The 25,579-nt window shown below is 36.8% G+C and overlaps 1 protein-coding gene and 1 pseudogene across 5 annotated transcripts in view; both read left to right on the top strand.

Moving 5' to 3' along the window:
• The window catches only part of LOC306643167 (methyl-CpG-binding domain protein 2-like), a 39,880-nt pseudogene extending 30,899 nt beyond the window's left edge, over window positions 1-8,981 (top strand). Inside the window, exons 3-4 of the transcript XR_013766873.1 lie at window positions 5,614-5,750; window positions 6,759-8,981. The product of XR_013766873.1 is annotated as a methyl-CpG-binding domain protein 2-like (transcript). The remainder of the gene's footprint in view (window positions 1-5,613; window positions 5,751-6,758) is intronic.
• A 4,853-nt stretch (window positions 8,982-13,834) lies between these two features.
• Window positions 13,835-25,579, top strand: part of MBD2 (methyl-CpG binding domain protein 2) — a 75,887-nt gene continuing 64,142 nt past the window's right edge. For 2 of the 4 annotated variants that reach the window (XR_013758829.1, XR_013758830.1), the window contains exon 1: window positions 13,835-14,484. Coding sequence is in view for 1 of the 4 variants with exons in the window: in XM_079109120.1 (XP_078965246.1) it covers window positions 13,940-14,484 (545 nt within the window). In the remaining 3 variants the exon portion in view is untranslated. The remainder of the gene's footprint in view (window positions 14,485-25,579) is intronic. The other 2 variants (XR_013758828.1, XM_079109120.1) reach the window with 2 other exon arrangements.

Below are 25,579 nucleotides of genomic sequence, written 5' to 3'. Positions count from 1 at the left end.
TGGACACAATATCTTTATTTTATTTATTTATTTTTATGTGGTGCTGAGTATTGCGCCCAGGCTTCACATGTGCTAGGCAAGTGCTCTACCACTGAGCTACAACCCAAGCCCAAGTAGAACAACATTTTAACCTTAAAACAAACAAGGCTAATTTTTAAAGTGAAATGCAAAATTTGCATGAATTTTAAAGATAAAATAAGCTTTCTAAGCTTGGTTATAGAATATGTACAATGTTGAACTGTCTCATGCAGCTTTTTTCAAAGCCAGTCTGAGATAAGCAGTATTTAGAATACACAGCAAGCCCCTTGTGTTCAGAATATGTCATGTGAAAGTTTGACCTGGATAGTTTTAAAGGAATCCATTTCAGAATACCTTTTAAGTTCTGTATACAGTGTACTCTTTCCTTCAGTTGTTCTGCAAATGTACCTTTATAGATAAAGGTATCTGTTATTTTTCCTCTCAATTCTTCATTATCAATCTCCTATCGTATAGATGAGCACACTTATTTGTCAGCTGTCTTACTGTGGTACAAAACATTTGTTTACCAATAAAGGGGTAGTTTGAAATATTGGGTTGAGAAACGTAATCATTCTGTAACAGTGAATTTTTTCAAGTACAACTGTTTGCTTTCAAAAAATTTGGAGGACTTTATGTGGTCATCACCTGATTATTAACATTTTTTGATATTGTAACATATAACTCAAAAGGAGCTGCATAAATGACAGTAAAATTAGTTCTGCTCATTTATGTGATCAAGGTTGTTTAGTCCTACATCTGTAAAAAATGAAGAATAGGAATAAAGTTGATGCTAATTTTTGTCTAAATATTTGTCTAAGACCATAAGTTATTTTGAGAAAAAATTTATTTTGGGCCAGGCATGGTGGACGTATGTATGCTTGTAGTTTCAGCTATTTGGGAGGTTTAGGCAGGAGGGTTACTTCAGACCAGGAGTTCAAGATCAGCCTGGGCAACACAGACTGTCTCAGGATGAAAACAAAACAAAACAAAACAAACCCTTTTACAATATATATATTTTTTCTAAAAAACTAACAATTTGTAATATATTATTTTTAGTGGTTTATATACTAACAGGAATAAATTTTATCACTAAGGGTTTATGGTCACAAAATTTTAGAAATTTTCATGAATATAATCAAAGATTTCAAGTTAAAATAGTAAATAACTGTGGGAATGGAATTATTATGTTTGGTACTAGGGATTGAACCAGGGGTGCTTTACCATTGAGCTACATCCCTCGCCCTTTTTAAATTCTTTTGTTTTGAGACAGGATCTTGCTGTTGCTTAGAGCCTCACCAAGTTGTTGAGGCTAGTCTTGAATATGATCCTCCCCAGTTGCTGGGATTATAGGCATGTACCATCGTGCCTGGCAGGAATGGAATTATTAATTCAAAGAGTAAAAGATTTGCTTCTGTATTAATTGAGTGATATGGTAGTTTATTATTAAAGTGTCAGTATTTCAAATACTTGGTGGTAAGTATCATTTGTAATTTAAATTAAAATATGAAATATTCCTGATAATCAACTTTAAATATGAGAGAAGTATATATTTTAAAAATTCTCTTGAGTAGGAATACAGAAAATATTAGACAAGCATTGGTTTTATGAAACGTGATCTTTTTCCACCCCTTTAGTTATTCAGTAATTAAGTTAGGTCACTGAAAGATTACACAATAATGAGGTCCTACTGGGGTTTAGTCCTTTTCAGAATCACCCTCACTGAATTGTCCTTAGAGTCTTATGTTCTTGGCTTTTATGAAAAGTTATTGAACAAAAGGGAAAAAGACAAACCCATTTAAAATCTGTTTAATATTTGTTGTGATGTTGAATGCCTTTATTGATTTTCTTCTATATTTAGCACCAGGACATTTATTTTCTTCATTAACTTGTATACCTCCTCCTCTCTGACCATGATAACTATATGATTGAATGCTTCTTTTGTCTAGGCCCCTGGAAAGTTCAGATCCACATTTGACACTCAGCTCTAGTATTACTGTTAACTTTTTCAAAAGGAATTTTTTTCCTCCTCGTTTTTAAAATTAAATATTTATTGCACATCTGTCCTTCATGAGTATACAAAGAACCACCTCACATATATGGAAAGAGAAGAAATTTCTTTTTAAATAAAAATTTATTTTCCCCTCAGCAACGAGGATAAATAGGTCCTCAAAAACTTAAATACTTTCAGTCTAGTATACACATATAAAATTCATTAAACTTTGATTCAAGGACCTGCCCACATAGGGACAAGAGTTGACAAAGTTTGCAAACTTTTAGTTCTGATGTTACAATGTGCTTATTTGCCAGTTTAATTTTGTAATGTAAAGAACTGCTTTACTCTTTTTGAATATTGAAAGAGATTTCAAATATACAGACAGCTATAAACTTGTCCCATGCAAGAGAGTTTACTTTTTAACTTCCAAGTTTATGGCCTGTTGGTTATTAATTAGAGAAATTCTGACATGTATTTGGGTGTGAATGATGACTCAAGTCCTCAGGGGAGAGTGATAATATAATTTACTGTTTTGTGACAGTCTGAGAAAACCAGTTAGTTCAGCTTTATAGATGACTCAACTTCATACTTTTTTTGAATATAAAGTTATTTAGTAAAAAATTATTTCTGTCAAGCTTGTAGGCCAGTTAAAAGAGAGAAGCAATTGTTAAAACCCAAATGAGATTAAGAGAGGAATGATGTTACATGCTTGAATAATGTCCCCTGTTCTCTGCCACCAGGGAATAAACTGTCTCATTGAACAATAGAGGTTAATTGTATGTCTTGAACCTTTTAGCCAGTTTCCTAATTTCTCTTTAGTGCACCAAAAGCACAAGTTAATGCAAAAACATCAGCCTTACTCATCAATAGTTTTATGTGGTTCATACTTCCTGTGTTGAATTGGGTTCATGGTTTAGAACAGTTTAGAAGGGTCCCTGCTGCCTCCAGTTACCCTTGGTAACAATGATAATCTCAGGCTCCAATATGTTTGCTCCTACAAACAGGTACTACTTTTCTTCTAGCACCAGCAGAGCACATTGTTCTTTATTAAAAAACAGAAAACGTAAAAACCAAGCAAGGTATTTGTTTAGTGAAACAATTACCTGATTATATCTAATTAGCAAAAGAAACAATTTCCCATAAGCATTTTTATGTTAAGCTTCTTTAGGACTGAATATTGACCATTTTGTAGGTTGTATGACTTTGTTAAGGGCTTCACAGTGCTCTGGATGCATAAATCAGAGATGTCCAAACCTTTTGTGGTATACAGAATTACCAGGGACCTTTTAAAAATGTACACTCTTGCTCCTCATGTCTTTTAAAGATGCATTCTCTGGTGGTGGTTCTGTACCCCATCAATCAAATTTGCAGATGATTTGTTTTTTTTTAAAAGTCCATCAAGATAAAGATATATACCAGAGAAATAATATGGTTAGAATAATTTGAGATGAATATAAAGATAAAAACACATACATTGGGGGAAAACTGAGATAAAGGAGTGGCAAAAATGTCCAATACATTCAGAAGAAGAAGGTGTATTATGGATAGAGGGGAAGAGGTGAGGGCACATTTAATAATGGATCCAAATATTATAATTGTAATAATTACCATACTTTCCTAGATGCTAATAATCTTTAAGCAGTGGTCACAAACTCCATGCTTATAGAGCTCAGGCAGGTAATAAGAGTTATTGAGAAATGTTACAAAAGGTGAACCTGACATCTGTGGTGGGCAACTATTGCCAGTCAGGGCCTACTGTTGCCAAGCAAAGTCTAGCATTTCTCCTATACCTTTCCATGTTTGTGAGGATCTGGAATTCTGGACTTTATATGAAGACTCCAGGTTTTTAGATGCTGGCTTAATGTACTGAAGGTATCAAAAAGTAAACAAACACATCCATCGTTTAGATTTGGTGTACCTACCACAAATTAGCAGTCTTTGTTTTGATGTATTGCTTCTTCAAGTTTGATCCCTGCAGCAGCATCAGCATATTGGAGTCCTTCATAGACATGCAATTTCCCAGATCCCACCTCAGCTCTATTAAATCAGAATCTCTGAGGATCAGGCCCAGTCCACATTGTTTTAACAAGTCCTATGCATGTTTGGGTTTGAGAATCATTGTTTGGGAATATGAAGTTGATATTATAGTTTCTATGTGGACATGTTAAAAAACTCATCAAATATCCTATACATTTTCTATAATATTTCATAAATATGTGGGGTACATATTTTCATTAAATGACTATGTACTAAAGGTACATAGTCAAGTATAGGTGTGTACGTGTGTGTATATATATATGTATGTATATATATGAAATTTTTTTTGGTCAAAATCAGCATAATCATTAAATTGCATTTTTCTCCCTTTTTTGGGGGGAGGTATTGCAAAATATTTTAATAACAACCCTATGCTGCATTTTGACCTCACTAGAACACATCTCACATTTTATTAACTGCTTGGTTAAAATTTGATGAATGTGTTACGTAACTTTCTGAAGCTTCAATTTAAAATCTCCTCTGTAAAAAGACTAAATGTGAATATGTTAAAATTTAGGAATACTGGTTGAATATCCCTAATCCACTATGCTTGAGACCAGAAGTGTTTTGAATTTGCATTCTTTACAGATTTTAGAATATTTGCATGTATGCATGAGATACGTCAGTTGGGAATGAGACCCACATCTACACATGAAATTTATTTTTTATGTATGCTCACTGCACATAGCCTGAAGGTAATTTTATAAATATTTTTAATGAACCTGTGTTCTGACAGTGACCTGTCACTTGCAGTCAGGTACGGAATTTTCCACTTATGATGACATTGGTACCCCCCAAATTTTAAGTATTTAAATTAGGCATGCTCAACCCGTATATCCTTATTTTATCATATTTTTCTTAATTGAATTCTATTAAGAATTATTTCATTTTTATATAAAAGGAAGCTTAATTTGTGTTATTTTATGTGTGGCTTCCTAATTGTTGATCAGGTTGTTTATATTTTAATACCCAAGTATTTAGTGCCAATATTTTTCTCTATTCTTAGAATGTAGACATGATTGCTATTCCAATGATTGTTGTCCTTAAAGTTCTCCTTCCTTTTGTATAACCCAAACAGATTTAATAACTTTAAAAAAAAAAACCCTTAATACTTAACATATCAAATTAATTTTGAATTTTATGCACAGAATTTTCTTACATTTAAAAATGTACCTGCATGTGCCTGTAATCCCAGCAGCTGGGGAGAAGAGGAACACTGAGTTACCTACGGAGGCAGGAAGATCACAGGTTCCAGGCTTTAGCAATTTAGTGAGATCCTAACTTTGTAAGAACCAGTCTCACAATAGAAACTGCTGGGGATTTAGTTCAGTGGTTTTGTGGTACTGGTTCAATCCAGTATACAAAAGATTTTCATTTGTTATGAGAAAAAATTCATGTCTGTTTTACAACATAAAGTATTTTAGGTGCACTTTCAGAGTATTTAAAATGCTGAGTTCGACTGAGAATTTTAGAATAATTTGACTTAAAGTAATAAACATTGAATTAAAAAATCATCATGTTTATATATAATATTTATTAATGAAAACACTTATATTCATTCACAGGGCAAACCAGACTTGAATACAACATTGCCAATTAGAAAACAGCGTCGATTTTCAAACAACCAGTAACCAAAGTCACAAACCATCCTAGTAATAAAGTGAAATCAGACCCACAACGAATGAACGAACAGCCTCGCCAGGTAAGGACCTAATTTTCCTCCAGTCTCATTTTCCAGAAAATTCTGGTATTTTTGCCAGACATAGTTCAAGAAAATTCTGGTTAAAGTGGAATGTATGTGGAAAAAATATTTTATGCCCTAGGGTATTACATGAATGCAGGAGAATAACTATTATAAGATTTAGGTAAATATTTTAAGGAAAAAGTTTAAAAGTTTATTAAAAATGAATCTAATTAATAACATGGTCTAGAGTATTATGCTTTTTGTGTGGTAATAAATCAGACTTGGTTCTGCTAATCTTAGTTTTTAAAGATTATCTTTCTAGGGATAGTATGGCACAGAAGGATGAAGCATGTAGTCTGTGTTGCTTAGTTAAAAAATTTTCTGTTACTTGGAAACTACTATTTTTGGCAGGGGGTTCTGATTTCTTATTTCATGAAAACCATCCCACCCTTTTTGAAAATCAGATAAATTTTGTAAATATGGTATTTGTCTTGTGAATTCCATTTTTGTACAAATTCAATTTATTTTTCTCTTTCTTATTGCTTCAAGCTGTATTCCACCAGTCTTTTCTTAGAAAAAAATGGTATTATCTGAAAGGCCTCCCTGCTGAATATAATGCCAGGGGAGGGAGACTTGACAAAATGCTAAACCTTCTACATAATGTTGCTTATTCACTCCCTAATTGTGGTCAAAAACTTAGGTATTTCCATGAAGTTCCAATAACAGTGGGTAAGGGAGTGGAGGGAGAAGTGTCTGTGCATTGTTTTCCTCTCCTTTCTCTGCCTCCTCCCACCTAAGGATGAGGAACACTGAGTTACCTACAACAATTATCTTTTGCTCTCATACTCCCTTTTTAGATATCTCACTCCACCCTTTCATTTGGATTTTGTTTTTCACTAGTCCTTCAAATGTCTCATCTCCAGACTTCACAAAGGACTGGGCCAAAACTTTCAGACAGTTGCTCTAGAAGAATCTACATAAAGAAATTCAGTTCCCACATCCTCTGTAGTGTTTTTTCCTCTTCAGGTGAGCCAGGAAAACAGAAGATAATTGGAGCCACATTGGATCAGCATCTTGCTATAGATGTCTCAAGATTTGAAGTTCTAAACTTGCTTTACTGTTGGTCCCCAAGAGATTCAACAGGGGCCATGTAAGTGTATCACATCCAATATAAAAGATGCGTACCTGCATGTGCCTTTAGGTTCTTGTCACCACTTAGGTTTTCTTTGGGCCATTCAGCTTTCTGTGTGAGGCTTTTCCCTTCTGTTTTACTACTGCACCTAGGATAGTTGTCAAATAACTGGTAGTTTCAGAATATTCATTACAACATGGAAGGAATTCTGCTATTCTGAACTTTGCTCATCTAGGTAAAGCCATTCCCTAGTTGTATTCTTTCTCAGATACTGTCTGAAGTCTTGAACATCTTGTCTTTTTGCTTTTGTTGATTTAAAAATCATTTTCCTCACAGAGATTTTTATTAACTGAAATTTTTGAAAGTACATAATTGGGTAAAACAGTTTGCTTCAAAAATCCCAAAAGGTAAAGGTAGAATATAATCTTTGGTAACACTGTTCTACATTGGAAATTTGGGTTTTCTTAGATAGCATTTAATAGATTTTTATCCTCATCTTTCTTTGCCTGCTCTATAAAACCAAATGTTTTGTTTAAAGACCAGTTGGATAGCAATTTCTGGTCATTCTGACAGTAATTTGTTTTCTGCATCTAATTTCAGTCTCAGATTTTAAAAACTATACTAATTATATTTACTTAATATGTTGCTGTCTATAGAGATATTGGTAACCTAGAACATTAAACTGAAGAGGCCAGAATAATTGCTCCTTATTCTTTGGTATATTAAATAGTTTCGAGTTTTCCTTCTCTTATTATGGTTTATGAGATTATTCTCAAATGAAAAATGTGTCACAAAAGCTAAGCCCCTTCCCTTTTCTCTTAGCAAAAAAGGAATGTCATTTTAATGCTGATCTTTGAAGGTTTAGTCTTCCTTTTAGCTTGCATAGACAGGAAGGCAGATTACTTCTCCAAAAGCTTGGGATGTTTTTCACTTTATCTTCATATTTACCTGACAATATTTATAGAATGCTTTGATTATACTAAGACATTGGTTGTCTTTTGCCTTCATTATCTTCAACATAAAAATTAAGGTAATATGTGACTACTGTGTCACCAGTAGGATTCCAAAATGTATAGGAAAGTAGCAGAGAGACAATTTTTGTATTAATGCTTTTAACATCATGATCTGTCATCTTGACTATTCCAGTTTAGACTCAGGTTTGTTAGTAAAGGAAAGATGTTAATTTTAATTTTATTTTGACACGTATGGCAGATGACAGCTAATCAACCATTAGTAGCAAAATATACATAGGCAAAAATGATTCTTCCAATTTTGCTACCCTATCACTTAAATTTTAAGTTGCCTGTCCCATTTGGTGAAGTTATATTTATTATCATACAGTAAGTTAATTAGACAATGAGGTTTCTATTCTTGAGGTTCCTACAGATATTTTATTCTATAACATCACATTCTTTTAATAAGATATTCCAGTTAGTGGTATTGTAATTCCTTTAAGAATGTTAAATTTTAAGCCAAGTGCGGTGGCTTACGCCTGTAATTCCAGTGACTTGGGAGGCTGAGGCAGGAGGATCATGAATTCAAAACCAGCCTCAGCAAGAGTGAGATGCTAAGCAACTCAGTGAGACCCTGTCTCTAAATAAGATACAAAATAGGGATGGGGACGTGGCTCAGTGTTCCAGTGCCCCTGAGTTCAGTGCCCTTACACCTCTTGCCCCCACCCAAAGGGTATTGAATATTAAGCTGGGTGTGGTGGTGCACCCCAGTACTTTCACCCCCTTAGGAGACTGGAGCAGGAGGATCACAAGTTTGAAGCCAGTCTCAGAAATTTAGTGAGACAACTGTCTCAAAAGAAAAGAAGGAAAAAAAAAAAAAAAAAAAAAAAAAAAAAAGCTAAAAATAAAAGGGCTGGGAATAGAGCTCAGTGGGAGAGTGCCCCTGAGTTCAGTCCCCAGGACCACACTCAGAAGATGTGTTGAATTTCGTGACCCAGAACGGCAATTAGTTTTCTGGATTTTAATCTACATTCTACCTTCAGTAGGTTTGAAGTGATTGATTTAAATAAGAAGCAATCATAAAAGTAGTTGTCTTATAGACACATAGGCCCAGGTCATTATATGGCAGTATTATGTGGCAGTCTAATGTAAATTATACACATTATGAGTTTTTAACATATTGATTCTTTAAAAATGTCTTACTCTTAAAGTGTAAATTAGAGTATATGAAAAGTACATTAAGTAGAATTCTGTACAGAATTCAATAGTGATTTCTGCCTATAATTAAAATTGTGAAGTATAAATTATATTTTAACTCCTGCTTATGATAAATAGCTAATAATTTTTATATAAAGTATCAGCTTATTTGATACTTTTCATTAGATTGAAAAGAAGTAGATGGAATTCTGCTGTCAGATTGTTATTCCCAACATAGGATCACTAAAATCTCCTCTTCACTCAGATACTTAAAACATGTCCCAAGATTTTAGTGTGCTTGAATTGTGATTTGAGCATTAAGGGTGGCTTTCCTGGCTTACCTCCTTAAATATGTGAAAAACATTTCAGGTTTTAATTTCTTCGATGCTGTTCTTTGATGCCTTTCAGACTCTTGTTTGCTTCTTTTCATCTTATCCTCAACATACTTTTGAGACTGAAGCTACTTTGCTAAGTTATCCTTCAGGGCTGTTGGGAGCGGGAGTCCAGAGAAGGAACCTTTGGGGTCCACCCGAGAGTAGCCCGGGCCGAGAACCCCCCAGTTGTTCCAACCCTTCCTCCACCTCTGCTACAAACACACAACAGAACCAGAACCAGATACAGACGGGCGCCAATCTCTGATCCACCAATTGAACCCCATCAGCGCCCTTACCGACGGAGACTACCAGGCGTCCCTGGCTCTCCTTCCACCCTTAGGGCGTCCCCCAGGGCTGCAACCTGTGGCCCCCCAGGCACGTCTGCCGGCCACTGTTCGGCCACCCTCACGGGTCACCGAACGGCTGCCACCGAAACCGAAAGCGCGCTCGCAGAACCAGATCAACTAACAAAACAAAACACAAGACAACGACAGACAACTTCGGGGTACCCCTTCTTACCTCCAAGGTCGACTCCGCGGATGAGGGGGGGCCATCTTATCCCGGACGAGCCCCCAAATGTAAGGCCCCCCAAAAAGGAAACCCCAACTCTGTCCCATGGATGGACGGCAACCCCAATCAACCGCAGGAGGCGTCACTTGATGCAAACCGCAAGAGGTGTTTATTCCAGCGCGCTGGGACCCAACTCCAGGAGTCGAGTCCCTAGCAGAAAATCTTGTAGGTTTATAAAGGCAGAAACCACACATCGGGAGGGGTCACACATGAAAGGGAAAAGGGGGGACAAAGCTGCCGGGAAATTTCAAAGGGGGGTCTGGGTTTGCTGATAACATACAACATGTTTCACAATGTTTTACAATAGGGCGTAGATTCTGGTCAATAGTTTCTGGTAATCATTGTGTTTGATCACTATCTGGCTATCTGGCTCAATTTACCCTTTTATTCTCTGTTTGGGGCTGTTTCTTGGAACAGTTTTAAGGGCTTTGTTCCCATTCCTGGGAGGGTGACCTTAGGGAGTTGAGATGACTGGGAGGGTGACCTTAGGGAGTTAAGATAACTGGGAGGGTGACCTCAGACAGCTTAAAAAAATGTCCATTCTTTCACAAGCAGCCTAGAAGACAAAGTTCTGAACATGGGGTTAGGATTTGACTCTGGACTTAGTTCTGCCCCTTGTGAGACAGAGATGATGGGAACATCATTTAGAGGCACAAAGACTCTGGTGAGATGTGTTTCCTGACTTATCCTGTTACTAAGACCCCCAGCTTGGGCACAGCAGTCATAGTCTACCCATATTCTCAGGGATCATGTGTCCTAACATTTTGGCGTTTTGCAGTCAGGATTATGGTTTAAAACCACTGTTTAGCATATGAAGAGGTACCTTAGGGCTCTGAAACCTAAAGACTTTATTTTTTTTTTTCCCCCAACCCCTACTGGTAGAATTTTGTTTTTGATTTTTAAGGAGTTGAATTAAGTAAACATCGCTGTTATCTTTTAAACCTAAATATTTACTTATGACTAAACTAGTATTACAACTAGCAGAAATTTGAAAAGTCCAACACTTCTTAAAAGAATCCCATTGGTTCAAAACTTACCTCTTCTTGTATTTGCTTGCTTTTCAGATAATTAACTCTTCTATTTAGTCGGAGCTATTTAGTACAAGATTCCTCTGTAGTTATTCCAAGTAGAAGGTTATAATTTTTTTTTAATATTGCATGTACTTGAAAGTGTCATTTGGCCCATTGACATGCTGTGCCAGCAGAATTTTGTTTTTAGTTGGGAATTAGGTGAACAGTAGTTGGGCCAACAGTGAACCATAAAACCTGCTAATTAGAGTTGGAAAATGTTTTTTTTGCTTGTGTCCTCACTCGTATATCATGTCTTGGTAAATTCTGACCCTATTATTTGGACTCAGTAACAGATGTCTGTTATCACTTGATGCACATATACTTATTGGAAAAAGTAAGGTTTCCCAATGTTTAAATCTTTCTCTTATTGGGTGTTTTATTACACTCAAAGACTCAAAGATAGGTTATGTATTAGTCAATAAAATGTGCACATCTCAAAAACAGCCATTGCCTCCTAACAGATCTTCTAACTTTTATTCCCTGAATCTTTTCTAAATTCCATAATAAAAATACAACACCTATTTTTCTTGAAAAAGGCTTTTATTTAATGGTTTAAGCTTAGCTTTATGTGGTAAGCAATGAAGGGAAAAATACTTGAAAGAATGGATCATCTTTCAGGGATGACAGTTGGTGTTTTAGCACCTGTCTTTCTGGGAGGCAGCGATCAGGTTAAATCTCCATTGTTTGTTTAATGGGCAAGATTTCATGCATAATCCTGTCTTGCTTTTATCTTTCACTTTTTCCATAAAATAAGTCAGCAAGACCTTTTCCATTGGAAGTGAGATAAATTGAAAAATCTGGTCACAACTTTACAATGTTGCTGTGCTTTGAGAAGTGATGTAAAATGCATTTACCTAGACTTAGAAAAGATTTATTATTTGTTGTTTTAAGAAAAACAAAGAGGCCTGTCTCTTAGGCATTTAGCATCTGTTCTCAATGCTTTTAGGTAATCATTCTATATTTCCTTTTTTTATGGGTGAACAAATCAAACCATCCCCCTGCCTTTTTATACTTTGCTCTGTGGTGTTGCAGCAAAAAAAATTCAAGTGTGACCTAAAAGCTTTGAAATACCTAAATGAGATTTTTCATAATAGGAGGAACATCAAACTTTACTGGATTTGGCAAATGAAATCTAGTAATAGAAGTCAAAGTAATGACCTTAAATTCATGTGACTTATTCCTTCAAATATGCTCTTATATCTGCTCTATATTTGATATATAGCCTTGTTAGATGCAACATAGAATGGTAAAATTTTCCAAAAGTATCTTTTTCCCATCTGTTGTCTCAACTATTGTTTCTACAAAGATTTTATGCTCATGCTTAGTCTACAATATTAACTAAGAATGAAATCAGGGTACTCATTTCATTTTTCTCCAAGTTTTATACTTTCACCTGAGCCTTAAATGTTGTTATTCCTTAAGATTCAGGTTTTTTATCCTCTATTATTATTATGGTTATATTACAATTAATTATGCAAGCTTTTCTTTAGAGCGCTTATTTACTTGCAAGTTCTCCTTTGTCACTTTCATAAACGACTCCTAAATGCACACATTTCCAGTTATAACCTCTGTCCTGATAACTTGACTTTAACATCTAATTCTTTGTTGACCATGTTTCCAGACAGATTTCCTATAGAAAGTTCTTACTATATTTCTAATAAATGTTCCTTTTTTGTGTGCGGGTGTTGCTGGGACTCAAACCTTTGTCCTTGTGCACACTTCTGAGCTATATCCCCCACCCAATTAATCACTAATCAAGGACACTGAATGTCTTGCTCAAAGACAGACAAGTTTGTGCCTACCAGATGTTATAGAGACAAATCAAATTTCAATTTTCCATTACCTTAGCTAATTATTTCTATACATTAAACTTGGTCTTCAACTTTTAGTTCCTAGCTGTAAAGAAGCCCTTGTTTATTCTTAATCTGATTGTTTTATGCTTTTCAGTCTTCCAAATAGTTCATATCTTGAATTTCAGTAATTTCTACAAATATTAAATTAATAAAATTCTAAAATTCTGTAAATTTTAAATGTTTCCTTAATCTATTTGCCATTACTCTTGAATAACTACTCCTGAATGACGAGTTAGCAAACCCTGATGAATTCTACACAGATTCCTAAAGGCTGGTGATAGTTGGACTTTCAACACATCGGAGTATTTACTAAGTCAAAGGCCATTGATTTTTGTGTTAAGACAAAGAAGTTTTAAGTTAAGATCCCAGAATATTTGGTAAATTTTAGATGGATTCAGAAATGCTAGTCATTGTAAGAAACTAGAGGTAAACCTCATGATTGGAGGGAATATTCCAAGTTATCGTTTTCCTTCCCACGAACTTATAAAATCCTAGGAGAAGCGGTCAAGGGCCCTCAAGCCGGGCTCTGGAGGACACTTCCTCATTCTTTCATTCTGAGTTCCCCGAGAACCCTTGGCTTTAGAGGACCGTAGTATCCGTTAAACGAACAGCTGGGTTAGTAAATACAAAGCAGGATCTATTTTGCTTGTTGTTCATTAATGGGGAAGCAAACACCGGTAATACCAAACAACGGGGGAGGTTAATCGTATTGGAAACACTCTCTTCCAGACACTGTCACTAGTAACTACGGCGACCCGCCTTCCGGGCTCCGCGAGCCTCGTGGGGGCGGGGGCCGGAAGGCGCGGCCCGGGACAGAGAGGGCGGGGCTCGGGGGCGTGTCCCCGAGGAGGCGGAGACAACATGGCCGCCCGAGCTCTTGGAGGACCTAAGAGGCGGTGGCCAGGGCCACGCCCCGGGCGGGAGGGCCGCTCTGTGCGCGCCCGCTCTATGATGCTTGCGCGCGTCCCCCGCGCGCCGCGCTGCGGGCGGGGCGGGTCTCCGGGATTCCAAGGGCTCGGTTACGGAAGAAGCGCAGCGCCGGCTGGGGAGGGGGCTGGATGCGCGCGCACCCGGGGGGAGGCCGCTGCTGCCCGGAGCAGGAGGAGGGGGAGAGCGCGGCGGGCGGCAGCGGCGCTGGCGGCGACTCCGCCATAGAGCAGGGGGGCCAGGGCAGCGCGCTCGCCCCGTCCCCGGTGAGCGGCGTGCGCAGGGAAGGCGCTCGGGGCGGCGGCCGTGGCCGGGGGCGGTGGAAGCAGGTGGGCCGGGGCGGCGGCGTCTGTGGCCGTGGCCGGGGCCGGGGCCGTGGCCGTGGACGGGGCCGGGGCCGGGGCCGGGGCCGCGGCCGTCCCCCGAGTGGCGGCAGCGGCCTTGGCGGCGACGGCGGCGGCGGCGGCTGCGGCGTCGGCAGCGGTGGCGGCGGCGCCCCCCGGCGGGAGCCGGTCCCTTTCCCGTCGGGGAGCGCGGGGCCGGGGCCCAGGGGACCCCGGGCAACGGAGAGCGGGAAGAGGATGGACTGCCCGGCCCTCCCCCCCGGATGGAAGAAGGAGGAAGTGATCCGAAAATCTGGGCTCAGTGCCGGCAAGAGCGATGTCTACTACTTCAGGTACCCCCCTGAGGGCGGGGAGGGGGCGACGGGGTCAGGCCGGGGTCAAGGGTCAAGAGCTGGCCAGGTCCGGTGATGCCAAGATGGGAGCAGGGGCCCCAGGGGTATGTGGCAAGGACAGACAGGCCTGGTAGTGGAAAGTGTCTGGACCCTTGGGTGAGATTTGACCCCAGCGTAGTGAGAAGCAGTGTCTGAAAGGTAGGGACGTCTTATGTCGAGGCGTCAGGGAAGATAGTTTTGAAGAAGGGGTTACTCTGGCAGGGATGGTTAGTGCATTGAAGGGTTAAAAGAAGGTGTAATTCATCGAAACTATAAAACAGTCACCGTTGGCTCTTGTCCCAGCCTGTCCTAGATTCATCATCACAAGAGTTGTTTAATCATGCACATGTAGAAGAATTAGCTATCTATAGGAACAAGGTTTCATTTACTTCGTGGGATCCAGGAAAGTTTCATACGAAGTAGCCATTTCGAATGACTGTAGTTTCTTTTTTATTTTGAGCTGCGTGGTGTTGCAGAACGTGTTCTCTTTTGACAACGGAAACACTGTACTAAGTTGTTAGACGCCTAGATCAGCATTTGCCCCTCAGGGAACATTTGGCAATGTCTGGAGACATTTATGGTTCTCACACCTGGGGAGGGGCTGCTACTGGCATCTAGCGGATAGAGGCCAGAGATGCTGTCCTAAAATACATAGGACAGCCCCCGCAATAAAGAGTTATTTGCCCCCAAATGTTACCAGGGTAAGGTTGACAAATCTGGTTTGAATACTTGTGTTTTCCACCTTAATGTAGTCTTGCAGTCCTGTGGTTATGATGTTCATGTCCTTAGTTTGCCTAACAGAAAACTCAGAAAACTGTGGTTATTGATACCAGAGGAATTATCATATAAACAAATTTTTGGAATTTCTTTTAAGACTTTCCATTTATAGGAGAGGGTATAAACATGTATCTAGTGGTTTGGAGGACCGTGTTTATGGACTGAAGCTTTTTTCAGGGAATGTGATTGAGGTTGGAGCCAGTTAGCCATTAGAATAATGTTATGAATAATTTCCCTTCTGTCATTCTGGGAAAATGTGTATATGTGTGTATACACAGAATGTTTATGAATTGCAGATACTCAGATTTAAAATAGATTACACAAATGTCTATACATATGTACATACAAGAATGATAACTTTTTTTTTTTTTTTTGTGGTGCTGGGGATCAAACCCAGCAAGTGAACTGTCTATAGGCAAGTGAACTGTCTACCCAGTCCCTGAACATATTCTTGAAGGCTGTCAAATATATGGATGAGTAATTTCTGTAAATTTATTTCACCCCTTTAAGTTAAAAAAAAATTAAAAAGTCATGTTGCACTAAAACTTGTTTTGAGACCATTCACCTTGAAGTCTGAAATGATGAAATGAAAAACTTATTTTTAAAGCATATAAGTGATTATTTTGAATTTCCCTATGATTAAATATTTGATTTAATGCTGCGAAGTTTTTGTAGTTAAAGTTTCTTTTCCCAAGTTCATTTGTTTCCTCCATTGCTATTCACAATTGTTCATTTTTGCATGTTCTTTCATTTATAGCACATTCTATTTTCTAAGTAGGCAGTCTGCATAACCTTCTGTGAACTGTGGGCTGATGTCTTGTAGGCAATTATGTTTGACAAGAATATTCTGTATTTGGAATTGAACTCCATGAGGAATGGGTCTAGTCTCAGTTGAGCATCTTAAACTTTCAATTTCACTTCCTGTGGCAGTTCTCCTGGGATGTAGTTTGTTTGGTTTGGGGTGACGTATTTGTTCAAACTAACTTTTGGTTATTGCAGTGTTTCTCTCCCCTCCTCTTCCCTCCCAGTGCCCTCTGTGGGGGTGCTGTGACATGCCTGTAGTCACAGATTCTTGGGATACTTGGGATGCTGAGACAGAGGATCTTTTGAGCCAGGCAGTTCAAGACCATCCTGGGCAACATAGCCAGACCCTTTTCTCTAAAGTAACACAACTAGAACTTGGGGCTAGGGGAATAGCTCCATGGTAGAGTGCTGTCTAGCATGCTCAAGGCCCTGGGCTTGATTCCCAGCACTGCAAGAAAATAAAAAGGTTGTTAGTTCACATTTCAAATTGTGGTTAAAACATTTCCTGAATGTGTTGTCAATATTGGGGGGGGGGTGGTTTGAGAGGGGCACTGGGTATTGAACCCAGTATCTTGAACATGTAGGCAAAGGCTCTATCTACCTCTGAGGTACACCCCAACCATTTTTATTTTTATTTTGAGACAGCATCTTGCTAAATTGCCCAGGCTGGCCTTGAACTTTCCTGCTCAATCTCCAGAGTAGCTGAAAATTACAGGCATGTGCCCCCTGCCTGGCTGAATATTAAAATTTTTTTACAAAATTGGTAAATATTTTATGGCAGAAAAATCTGAATCAATTTAAAACAAACTTTCTAAGCAAATTCATCTTAAGGCAAATCAAAAACCATTTTAGTGATAATTACTGTATAAACCGAATGTCTTTTTTTTTTTTTTAATCTTTTTTTAGTTGTAAGATCGACACATACCTTTATTTTATTTATTTATTTTCATGTAGTGCTGAGGATTGATTGTAGTGCTAGGCAAGTGCTCTACCACTGAGTGACAACTCCAGTCTTCCAAGTGTCTTTTATGAGGTGCTGCAGAATGATTTGCTTTTTACTTGTTTATGCAAAATGGAAAGGACCCATTGAACAGAGTTGTGCCACTTGTGTTTAGTTCAGGGCTAGACAGAGAGTTGTCTGTAGTTTATTGACTGTCTACAAAGTCTTAGTCACTCAGCAGAATTGTCAACACCCTATCTTAATTTTTGTCTGAGAGGTTACATTCTGAAACAGTAGGATAATATGTAGCATGGTATGACAGCAGTACCATAATTACTTTTACTTGTGACTTTACTTTTACTTGTAACTTTAGCTTTCTGTGATGAATGATGGTGGCCCTCTATTTGTTTTAAAAGAGGACAAATTCTTTTTCTTTTTTAAAAAAAATTTTTTGTTGTTGTTGTAGATGGACATGATACCTTTATATTATTTAATTATTTTCTTATGTGGTGCGGAGGATTGAACCCAGGGCCTCACATGTGCTAGGCAAGTGCTTTACCACTGAGCTGCAATCCCATCCCCAACACATTATTTTTCAGCTCACAGTGTTCATGCTTTGCACACTAGTGTCCCCACCCATGTGCACCCCGCTCTTGGGAAAAAAACAAAAAAACAAAAAAACAATAGATCAGAAAGCCCTTGCCATATTAAATAGATGAACTCTATTAAAAGTGAACTCTGTTGTTGGTAATGTGAATTACCTGTACCCAGTTTTTCACACAGATTCTAATAATGTTAACCCTGAATTAACCTGCCCCTGGGGAGATTAATTTAAACTAATCTTTGCCTGTTAATGTAGGGTGTGGCTGACACTTGTTAGTTGGACTGAATTTAAGTCATGGAGAAAGCTTCACATTTTGGTAGAATATTTTTTGGCTGCTTCTTAAAATTGCCAAGTTCTAATTGGAGGGCATACCTCTGGTTGGCAGTTAAGCAATATAATAATGCCTTCTGTCAGGATTCTTGATAGTGTTATGGCAGTTCATACATATCATCCAAAGTGTTTTTTAAAAAGGTGTGGTTTGATAAATTATTGAGCCCGTTGCTATAGTTTCTGAAAAAGTTCATTGCTATCATTTGAACCCATCATTTGAAAAGTAATTTTCTAAATGTTCTCTTAGATCCTGTCATTTCTAGTTTTGGGTTCCATGTATAATACTTGCTGATTGGTAGCTTTGAAATATTTTCCTTTTCATAGAATCCTTGCATAGCTCTCTCTTGCCTTTTTAAAATCAAGCCTAACTTGTGTTTTAGACTCTGGATTGTAACTGGGATTAAGATCTGGGGTCATAATAAACTATTGTGGTTGCTGTCACAAAATATCATCTGGTTGGATATTGAAAACATAGTAGTATGTTACCAAAATTATGGTGCCTTTGTACAAGATCACTTCTCTGGAAAAAAAGGTCCAGTGGAACCAGAGAATTAAATGAATGCAGGGAGCACAGGCATAAGAAGAAAAATTAAAATGATTTCACCTTCTTGATATGGAAAGAGGATGCAAATATGATTGAAATCTATATAATCATGAGTGATTTTTTAAAATATATTTTTAGTTGTTGATGAACCTTTACTTTTTGTTTGTGTGTGGTGCTGAGAATTGAACCTGTACCTCGCATATGGTAGGCAAGTGCTTTTCCACTGAGCCACAACCCCAGCCCCATGAGTGATCTTAATAAAAAAGTAGGAGTCTAGGGAAGGCAGCAGAGCCTAGGGCTTAAAGGGTGTGGAGTTGGTACTCTAACTTCTCAGGTACAACTGGTGCCACCTTTGATAACTGTAAGATGACTATAATTGTTACCTGTACCTCATATAAATTTGTAGATCTTTTGAAGGTTTAGATATGTTTAAGGACTGATTAAGAAAACAATTCAATAGCTAACCCCAGTTGTATGGACTGTTAAAAGCTTAAAAATTGTATAGGTATATCCCACTTGTTTCTAAAGATTGGTATGATGCTTAGAAGGTTGAAATTGTGAAACAGCAAGGATGTCAAAGTCTAACCAAAACTTTCATCATTTCTTTTGTCTTTAAAAACAAACAAAAATCCAAATAGTCTTCTAGGTAATATTTGTAGAAAACTGGTTGAATGGACCAGGGAAGTGAATGTGAAAATTGTCATAATTCTTATATATTATTATTAAAATCATGTTGGGTTTCAGTAAAAAGTCCTTCCCCATATTACAGATTGAACATCTCTAATCCAAAAATCTGAAATTTGAAATGTATCAAATCTGAAAATTGCAGACAAGGCAGCATAAGTGGAAATTTCCACTCCTGACCTCATATGATAGATTGCAGTCAAAATGCACTAAAACCATTGTATAAAATCACCCTCAGGCTGTATGTAGAAAGTGTATATGAAACAAATGAATTTTATGTTTAGACTTTGGGTCTCATCCCTTAGATATGTCATCATTGTATATGCAAATACTCCAAAACCGGAAAAAATCTGAAATTGGAAATACTTTTGTCTTTAGCATTTTGGATAAGAGCCTATATATTCTTTCGTTTGTTTGTTTGTTTTAGTACTGGGGATTGAACCCAGGGGTGCTGTACCACTGAGCTACATCCTCAAACCTTTTTTTTTTTTTTTTTTTTTGTGGGGGGTGGGGAGCCTGTGTCCCTAAGTTGGTTAAGGCCTCTCAAAATTTCTGAGGCTGGCTTCCAATTTGTTGATCATCCCTGCCTTAGCCTTCTGAGTCGCTGTGATGACAGGTGTGTGCCACTGTGCCTGCCTAGCCAGTTTATTCTTCCTGGTTATTCCTTTACAGTTAAACCTGGCACTTACTGGATTACTTTCTTATTCGTTACCGTGGAACCTGTGACTTTTCCATATAGCTGTGTTCCTTCCTCCTAAACACGATGCTGAATGCACAGATGCTAAATAAGTGTTTACCTGTTGATATTGCACTTCAAATTTTGTGAAATAAGCCTTAAATGACTTCTTAGTTTTTGCCTGTGGTGTTGGGCTGAAATTTTTTGAGGAATTTGATTATGGCTTAACATTTTTGAGTTTCTAATTTTCATCACTAATGTGAGGGTATAGTATAAGGACAGAGTCTCTTTCTGGGATTTTAAATATTTGCAATATTGTGAAAATGGCAAATAGGATATTCAGAGTACACAGATACAAAATATCAGTGTTTGTATAGTATAGTATAATACCATAGGGTCTTGTGTGCCTTAGCTCTTATGTATTCTGTGTTGCACTGTGAATTTTTGTCAGCTATTAATTAGTATTTTCATTAGAATCATTTTACATGAATTATATTGGATCTTTGTATCTCTAGAAGGCATGGGAACAATTACCTCCATTTTATAGATGGGAAGTTGGCACAGGGAAGTGAAGTAATATGCTGGAGGTTGTACTGTAGGTAAATGCAGAGTTAAAATCCTGAAACAGGTGTTTTAACCCCAGAATTCTTAAGTACTTTTCTGTACTTCCTAGAATAGAGTTCTCGACTCATATTCTCAAACATTGGAACACCTCATGTCCAATCTACTTTATTGAGCTTGGTGTGCAGCTAGAATAATGTATTATTTACTATTATACTTGTATCCTGAAGATGTCAAATTAAAAATTTGATAGTGAAGCCATTGTACCAAAGGATTACCTTCCAACTATGTAATACTGGAGGAAAAAAATGGAAAACTAGTAGTATTTTAACATAATTAAAGAAATACTTTGGGTAATATGTATGATCAGTTTGTTTAGAAATATTCTGTCTCTGATTTATGTTCAACCCGGGAGTAACACTATTATTTCTCAGATATTCAGATAGGCAACACATGCCCTAAAGAACAAGCTGCAGGTTTTCATTTCAAAAGCTTTCATTTAAATTAGAAGAAACCAAATTGTTACTTGTAGACTAAATGTAACTTATGAAGTAGTTTTATATGGTTGCTGAAGAAGTTCATTTACTGCTTTTAGAGTTGAGATAAAGTTGAAATGTACCCTAAAGATCTTTTAATGGGTACTTAACAACTGAGCCACATCCCAGCCCCTTTTATTTTTTATTTTGAACACTGTCTCACTAAGTTGCTCAGGGCCTCAGTAAGTTGCCAAGGCTGGCTTTGAGTTTGCAATCCTCCTGCCTCAGCCTTCCAAGCCACTGGTATTACAGGCATGCACCACCACACCTGGCCTAAAACCAATTTTTAGACAAGTTCTTTAGTTAGAAAAAGGAAAGGAATCAAATATTAGTTACAGGCTTGTTTTATAATGTACAGTTTGGCATGCTTTTGTTCTTTTCCTCTTGATATTGTGTGATTGAGGCTTGGGTCCATAAATGAAAGAAAGGAGTGTGGTGTGAATTATGCTCTAATGCTTCTCCATCGGCTGTACCAGCACATCTTTTGTGATATGCTAGAGGAATTTTCATTGAGATGCAACATTGCCACCTGTCCTACATCTGATTTTTAGAATCTGACATGCAAAATCTTATCTGCCACAATACCCACAATACCTGTATTAGAGGAAATACATAGCTCAAAGGAACTGATGCATACACTTTCTAAAAATAATCTTCAACTGAAATTGATAGATGATTTTTAAAATTACTTTAAAAATTTTATTTTTGAGATATAGTCATAATTTTTTTATAATTTATCATAACAAGCAGGTGATTTGCAAAATGAAACTGATTTTTTAGAAGAAATTTAGTGGGAGTAATAATTCTTAATTTTTAAATTCATGCTTGAGAATTTCTAAAGACCTGCATGGTAAATTAAAATAAACCAGCAACTCTTATTTTATGGACTTGTTGTTTGGCCTGAAATTAATACTCTGTAGTTCTTCCTTATTGTTCTTTTATTGCCCTGAGCCATTTCTACTGAGAATTGACTAGGAAAATTGTAAAGTGGATTTTTATTTAATTTCATCAGAACGTCTCAAAATTAAATTTCCCATGAAGGAAAATAAAAAGTATGGAGTAGAATAAAATTTATCTGTGGATATCATGATTTTGCTATGATCTTCCTCATTATAATATAAATTTAAACTCAGTTTGGGAATGTAATATACATAATCTCTATGCATATAAAATTTAAACTTAGATTTAAAAACTTATTAGCATATGTCATATTTATTTTTATTAATTTTGGTACTGGGATTTAACACAGGGGTATTTTATAACACTGAGCTCCATCTCTGGTCCTTTCTGATTTTTATTTTGAGACAAAGTCTCACTAAGTTGCTGAGGGCCTGGCTAAATTACTAAGGCTGACCTGGAACTTGTGATCCTCTTGCCTCAGCCTCCTGAGTGACTGGGATTACAGGTGTGCACCACTGTGCCTGCCTCTAGCATTTGTCAGGAAGTATTATGAGTGATTTACAAAAGTGAGATGATGAACCACATCCCCTTTTAAAGATTTTTTTTTTCATTTTGAATGCTGTTTCTTGTTGTGTTTTTTTCCCTTTGTTCTTTTTACACTGCAAGAATCCATAAAGCAAGGAAGAATATCCTTAAAATTCTTTTTAAGCAGGATATGTTCGTTTTAAAAAGTCTTTCCCAGAGTCTATTAGGAGAAATAGGCTCCCCGTATGGCATTTTGAGTATAATTCTGTTAATGCTTATATTTGCTTTAACAACTGGTTAGCAGATCTTTGTCATCTACCAGATTCTGAAACTCCTTGGGTAGGGTCTTGTTCGGATTCATTTTGTATCTTCTATCTAGCATGGTCCCTGGTATGTGGAAGGTTGGTAATATCTTGCTGAATGAAGCAAATGATTAATATGTTTCTCTATTAAATCTGAGAGACTGGTGGTGAATGCTGGCTGTAGATGACTACATAAACTATCTAGGCTGTCCTGTGTCCCCTTGCTCTACATAGCATCTGCCTTGTGCTAAGTCAGCTATACAGATATTGTTTAGCTGAAGTAAATACTATTTTTCTTTAAATTTGTGTGTAGGTAGTATTTATTGGTATACAATATATGTAGATTTTTAGACCTGAAGGGAGTTATAGAACTTCTGATTTCCTTTTTAATATTAGAAAAGCATTCTTTTATCCTTTGCTTAAAAAACTTCTATCATCAAGAATTTCTTTTGAATTATTTGGGAGGATAATATTTCTTTTGCTATAATTGTGAAGGTATTGGTTATAGTATGTTAAAAGTGGAGTGATCTACAATAAAATGATAGAAAAATGTAGAAGTGGATATACAAAATATATGTTGCAACTTTTTATTATTAGATTCCAGTCATATGTTTACTTGTCAAGTTAACCACAGTCTCTAAATGCTTCCCCTGCACTTGTGTACTTATTTGGGGACCATCAATCAGCCCTGATTTAGAGTAAAGAATGGGGACTTTTGAATTGGAAGAGGGGGACTTGAATTGTTCTTTACTGCTTTAACATGAACATGTTTTTAATTTTTCTATAAACTTCTGATTCCTCAAATATAAATTAAGGGTAAAAATTCTACCTCATGGAGTTTTGAGATTAAATGAATACATGTAGGGCATTTGGTAGATGGTCAGGTTAATAAAATGTTAGTTCCTTTTTCCTCACTTAATTTAACCCATCAAGTTAAGTAGACACATGTATTTGGTAATAATGTGAATATTTATAGTATTTTATATATTTTAAAGTGTGATTGTGATTCAAGCAAATTCTAGGTTATAAACATTTATCAGGGCTTTAAAAAATAATACACTTTTTTGTTGTAATTTGTGCTCCATGTAGAAAATAGTGAAATTGTCAAATAATTTGGAGAAGAAAATGACAACCATCTTATTCCCCCAAAGAGCCACTGTTAATATTTCAACAGTGTTTTTCAGACTTTTTTAGGTACATTTTTCTGTGCATATATGTATGCATTTTGTGTGTGTGTGTGTTTTCAGACACATGCTTTAAATTTTGGGAAAATTCAAACATAGGTACAGGTAGACAGGAAAGTATAATGAATTCCCTATGCTTATCATTCAGTTTTAACAGTTATCAACTCTTGGCCAATCTTGTTTTATCTCTATCCACCCCCAACTATATTTTGAAATAATTCTCAAACGCATTTAATTTCTGACATTTCTATGGCAGTGTCTCATCCTAGATTCAAAATAAACAGTATTTTTCTTTTTTATTTTCAGAAAACAAGAGCCTTAAAGCTGTGTGATAAAATTAGTTAGAATTCTAGATTTATTCATTTTTCACATTTTACTCACCTTGGTCTTTTGGTTTTCTTTCTTAATATCAGATGCAGAGTAACATAAATAGCTACAATAATATATTGTTTATGTGTAATTTTTTTGTCACATTAAGTGCTACTTTTTGAAATGATATTGATACAGAATTTGGTTTATATAAGCCTTTTATATCTTGTAGAATTGTGACTTCCTTAAACATCCATGTTGAAGGAAAAGAGGAATGCTGTCACATCTTAGCCACCAAAGAAATTTTTCCTTATTAATAATTTATACTTCTCCACCTCCATCACCATAGCCAAGGAAATTGTTTAATGATCAGATATACTTGTCCAAAGTCTTGATAGTTTTAAAAACTGCTTTCCTATTTTCAGGGGAAAGAGCTTGCATGCTTTTAGTTTACATTTAAACATTTTATTGTAGAATTTTTCAAATGTATATTTAAAAGTAGAACTGTACAGAGTAGAACTGTACCCAGCCTGTTTGTCAGCACATGGCCAATCTTACTGAATCCCTGTCTCACCCAGTAATCCACTACCCAACCCAGCCTTCATTATTCGAAGCAAATCTGAGCATACAATTTCATTCATAAAAAATTACTTCAATAGCTATGAAGATGAGATTTAAACTTGTGGAAGTTTTGTAACCATATGTAACTCTATTGCAGAACTAGAAAACATTTGCCTACTGTAGGAAGAATTGCTATTGTTTGTTTCTGTGAAGGCTTTTTGGTAGAGATAGGATATTAGACGGATTGGTATTTTGGGATTCTTGGGTATTGGAGGTAAAGTCATATATTGTGGACTGTGTTAAAGACCATTACAAACCATTCAACCTATTCAGGATAGAGTGAATAAAAAAATCAGTATGACTGGAGCAAAGGTCACTAGGTAGTGGAAAGTAGGGTTGAAAGGTGAAAAGGAGGCCAGATGGAAAAGGATCTCAGATGAATTGCTAAGATATTTGGCTTCCTTTTGCTAATGAGGTAAAGTTTGTTGAAGGTATTTATTTATTTATTTGCCATTCTGGTGATTGAACGCAGGGTTGTTCTACCACTGAAGTACATCCCCAGCTTTGTTTTTAATTTCTTATTTTGAAACAGGGTCTCTCTAAGTTGCTAAGGCTGATCTTGAACTTGTGATCCTTCTGCCTCAGTTTCCCAAGTTGCTGTGATTATAGGTGTGCACCACTGTGCCTGGCTATTTTTTTAATTTAATTTTTAATCAATATATAAAATTGTACATACTTATAGGGTTATTTTATTAATTTTAAAATTAAATTTATTTTAACTGATATATAAAAACTACAAATAGATCATACATACATTTT

Source organism: Sciurus vulgaris (assembly GCF_902686455.1).
Source record: "Sciurus vulgaris genome assembly, chromosome: 13".
NCBI lineage: Eukaryota > Metazoa > Chordata > Mammalia > Rodentia > Sciuridae > Sciurus > Sciurus vulgaris.
This window is presented reverse-complemented; position numbering and strand designations above follow the sequence as displayed.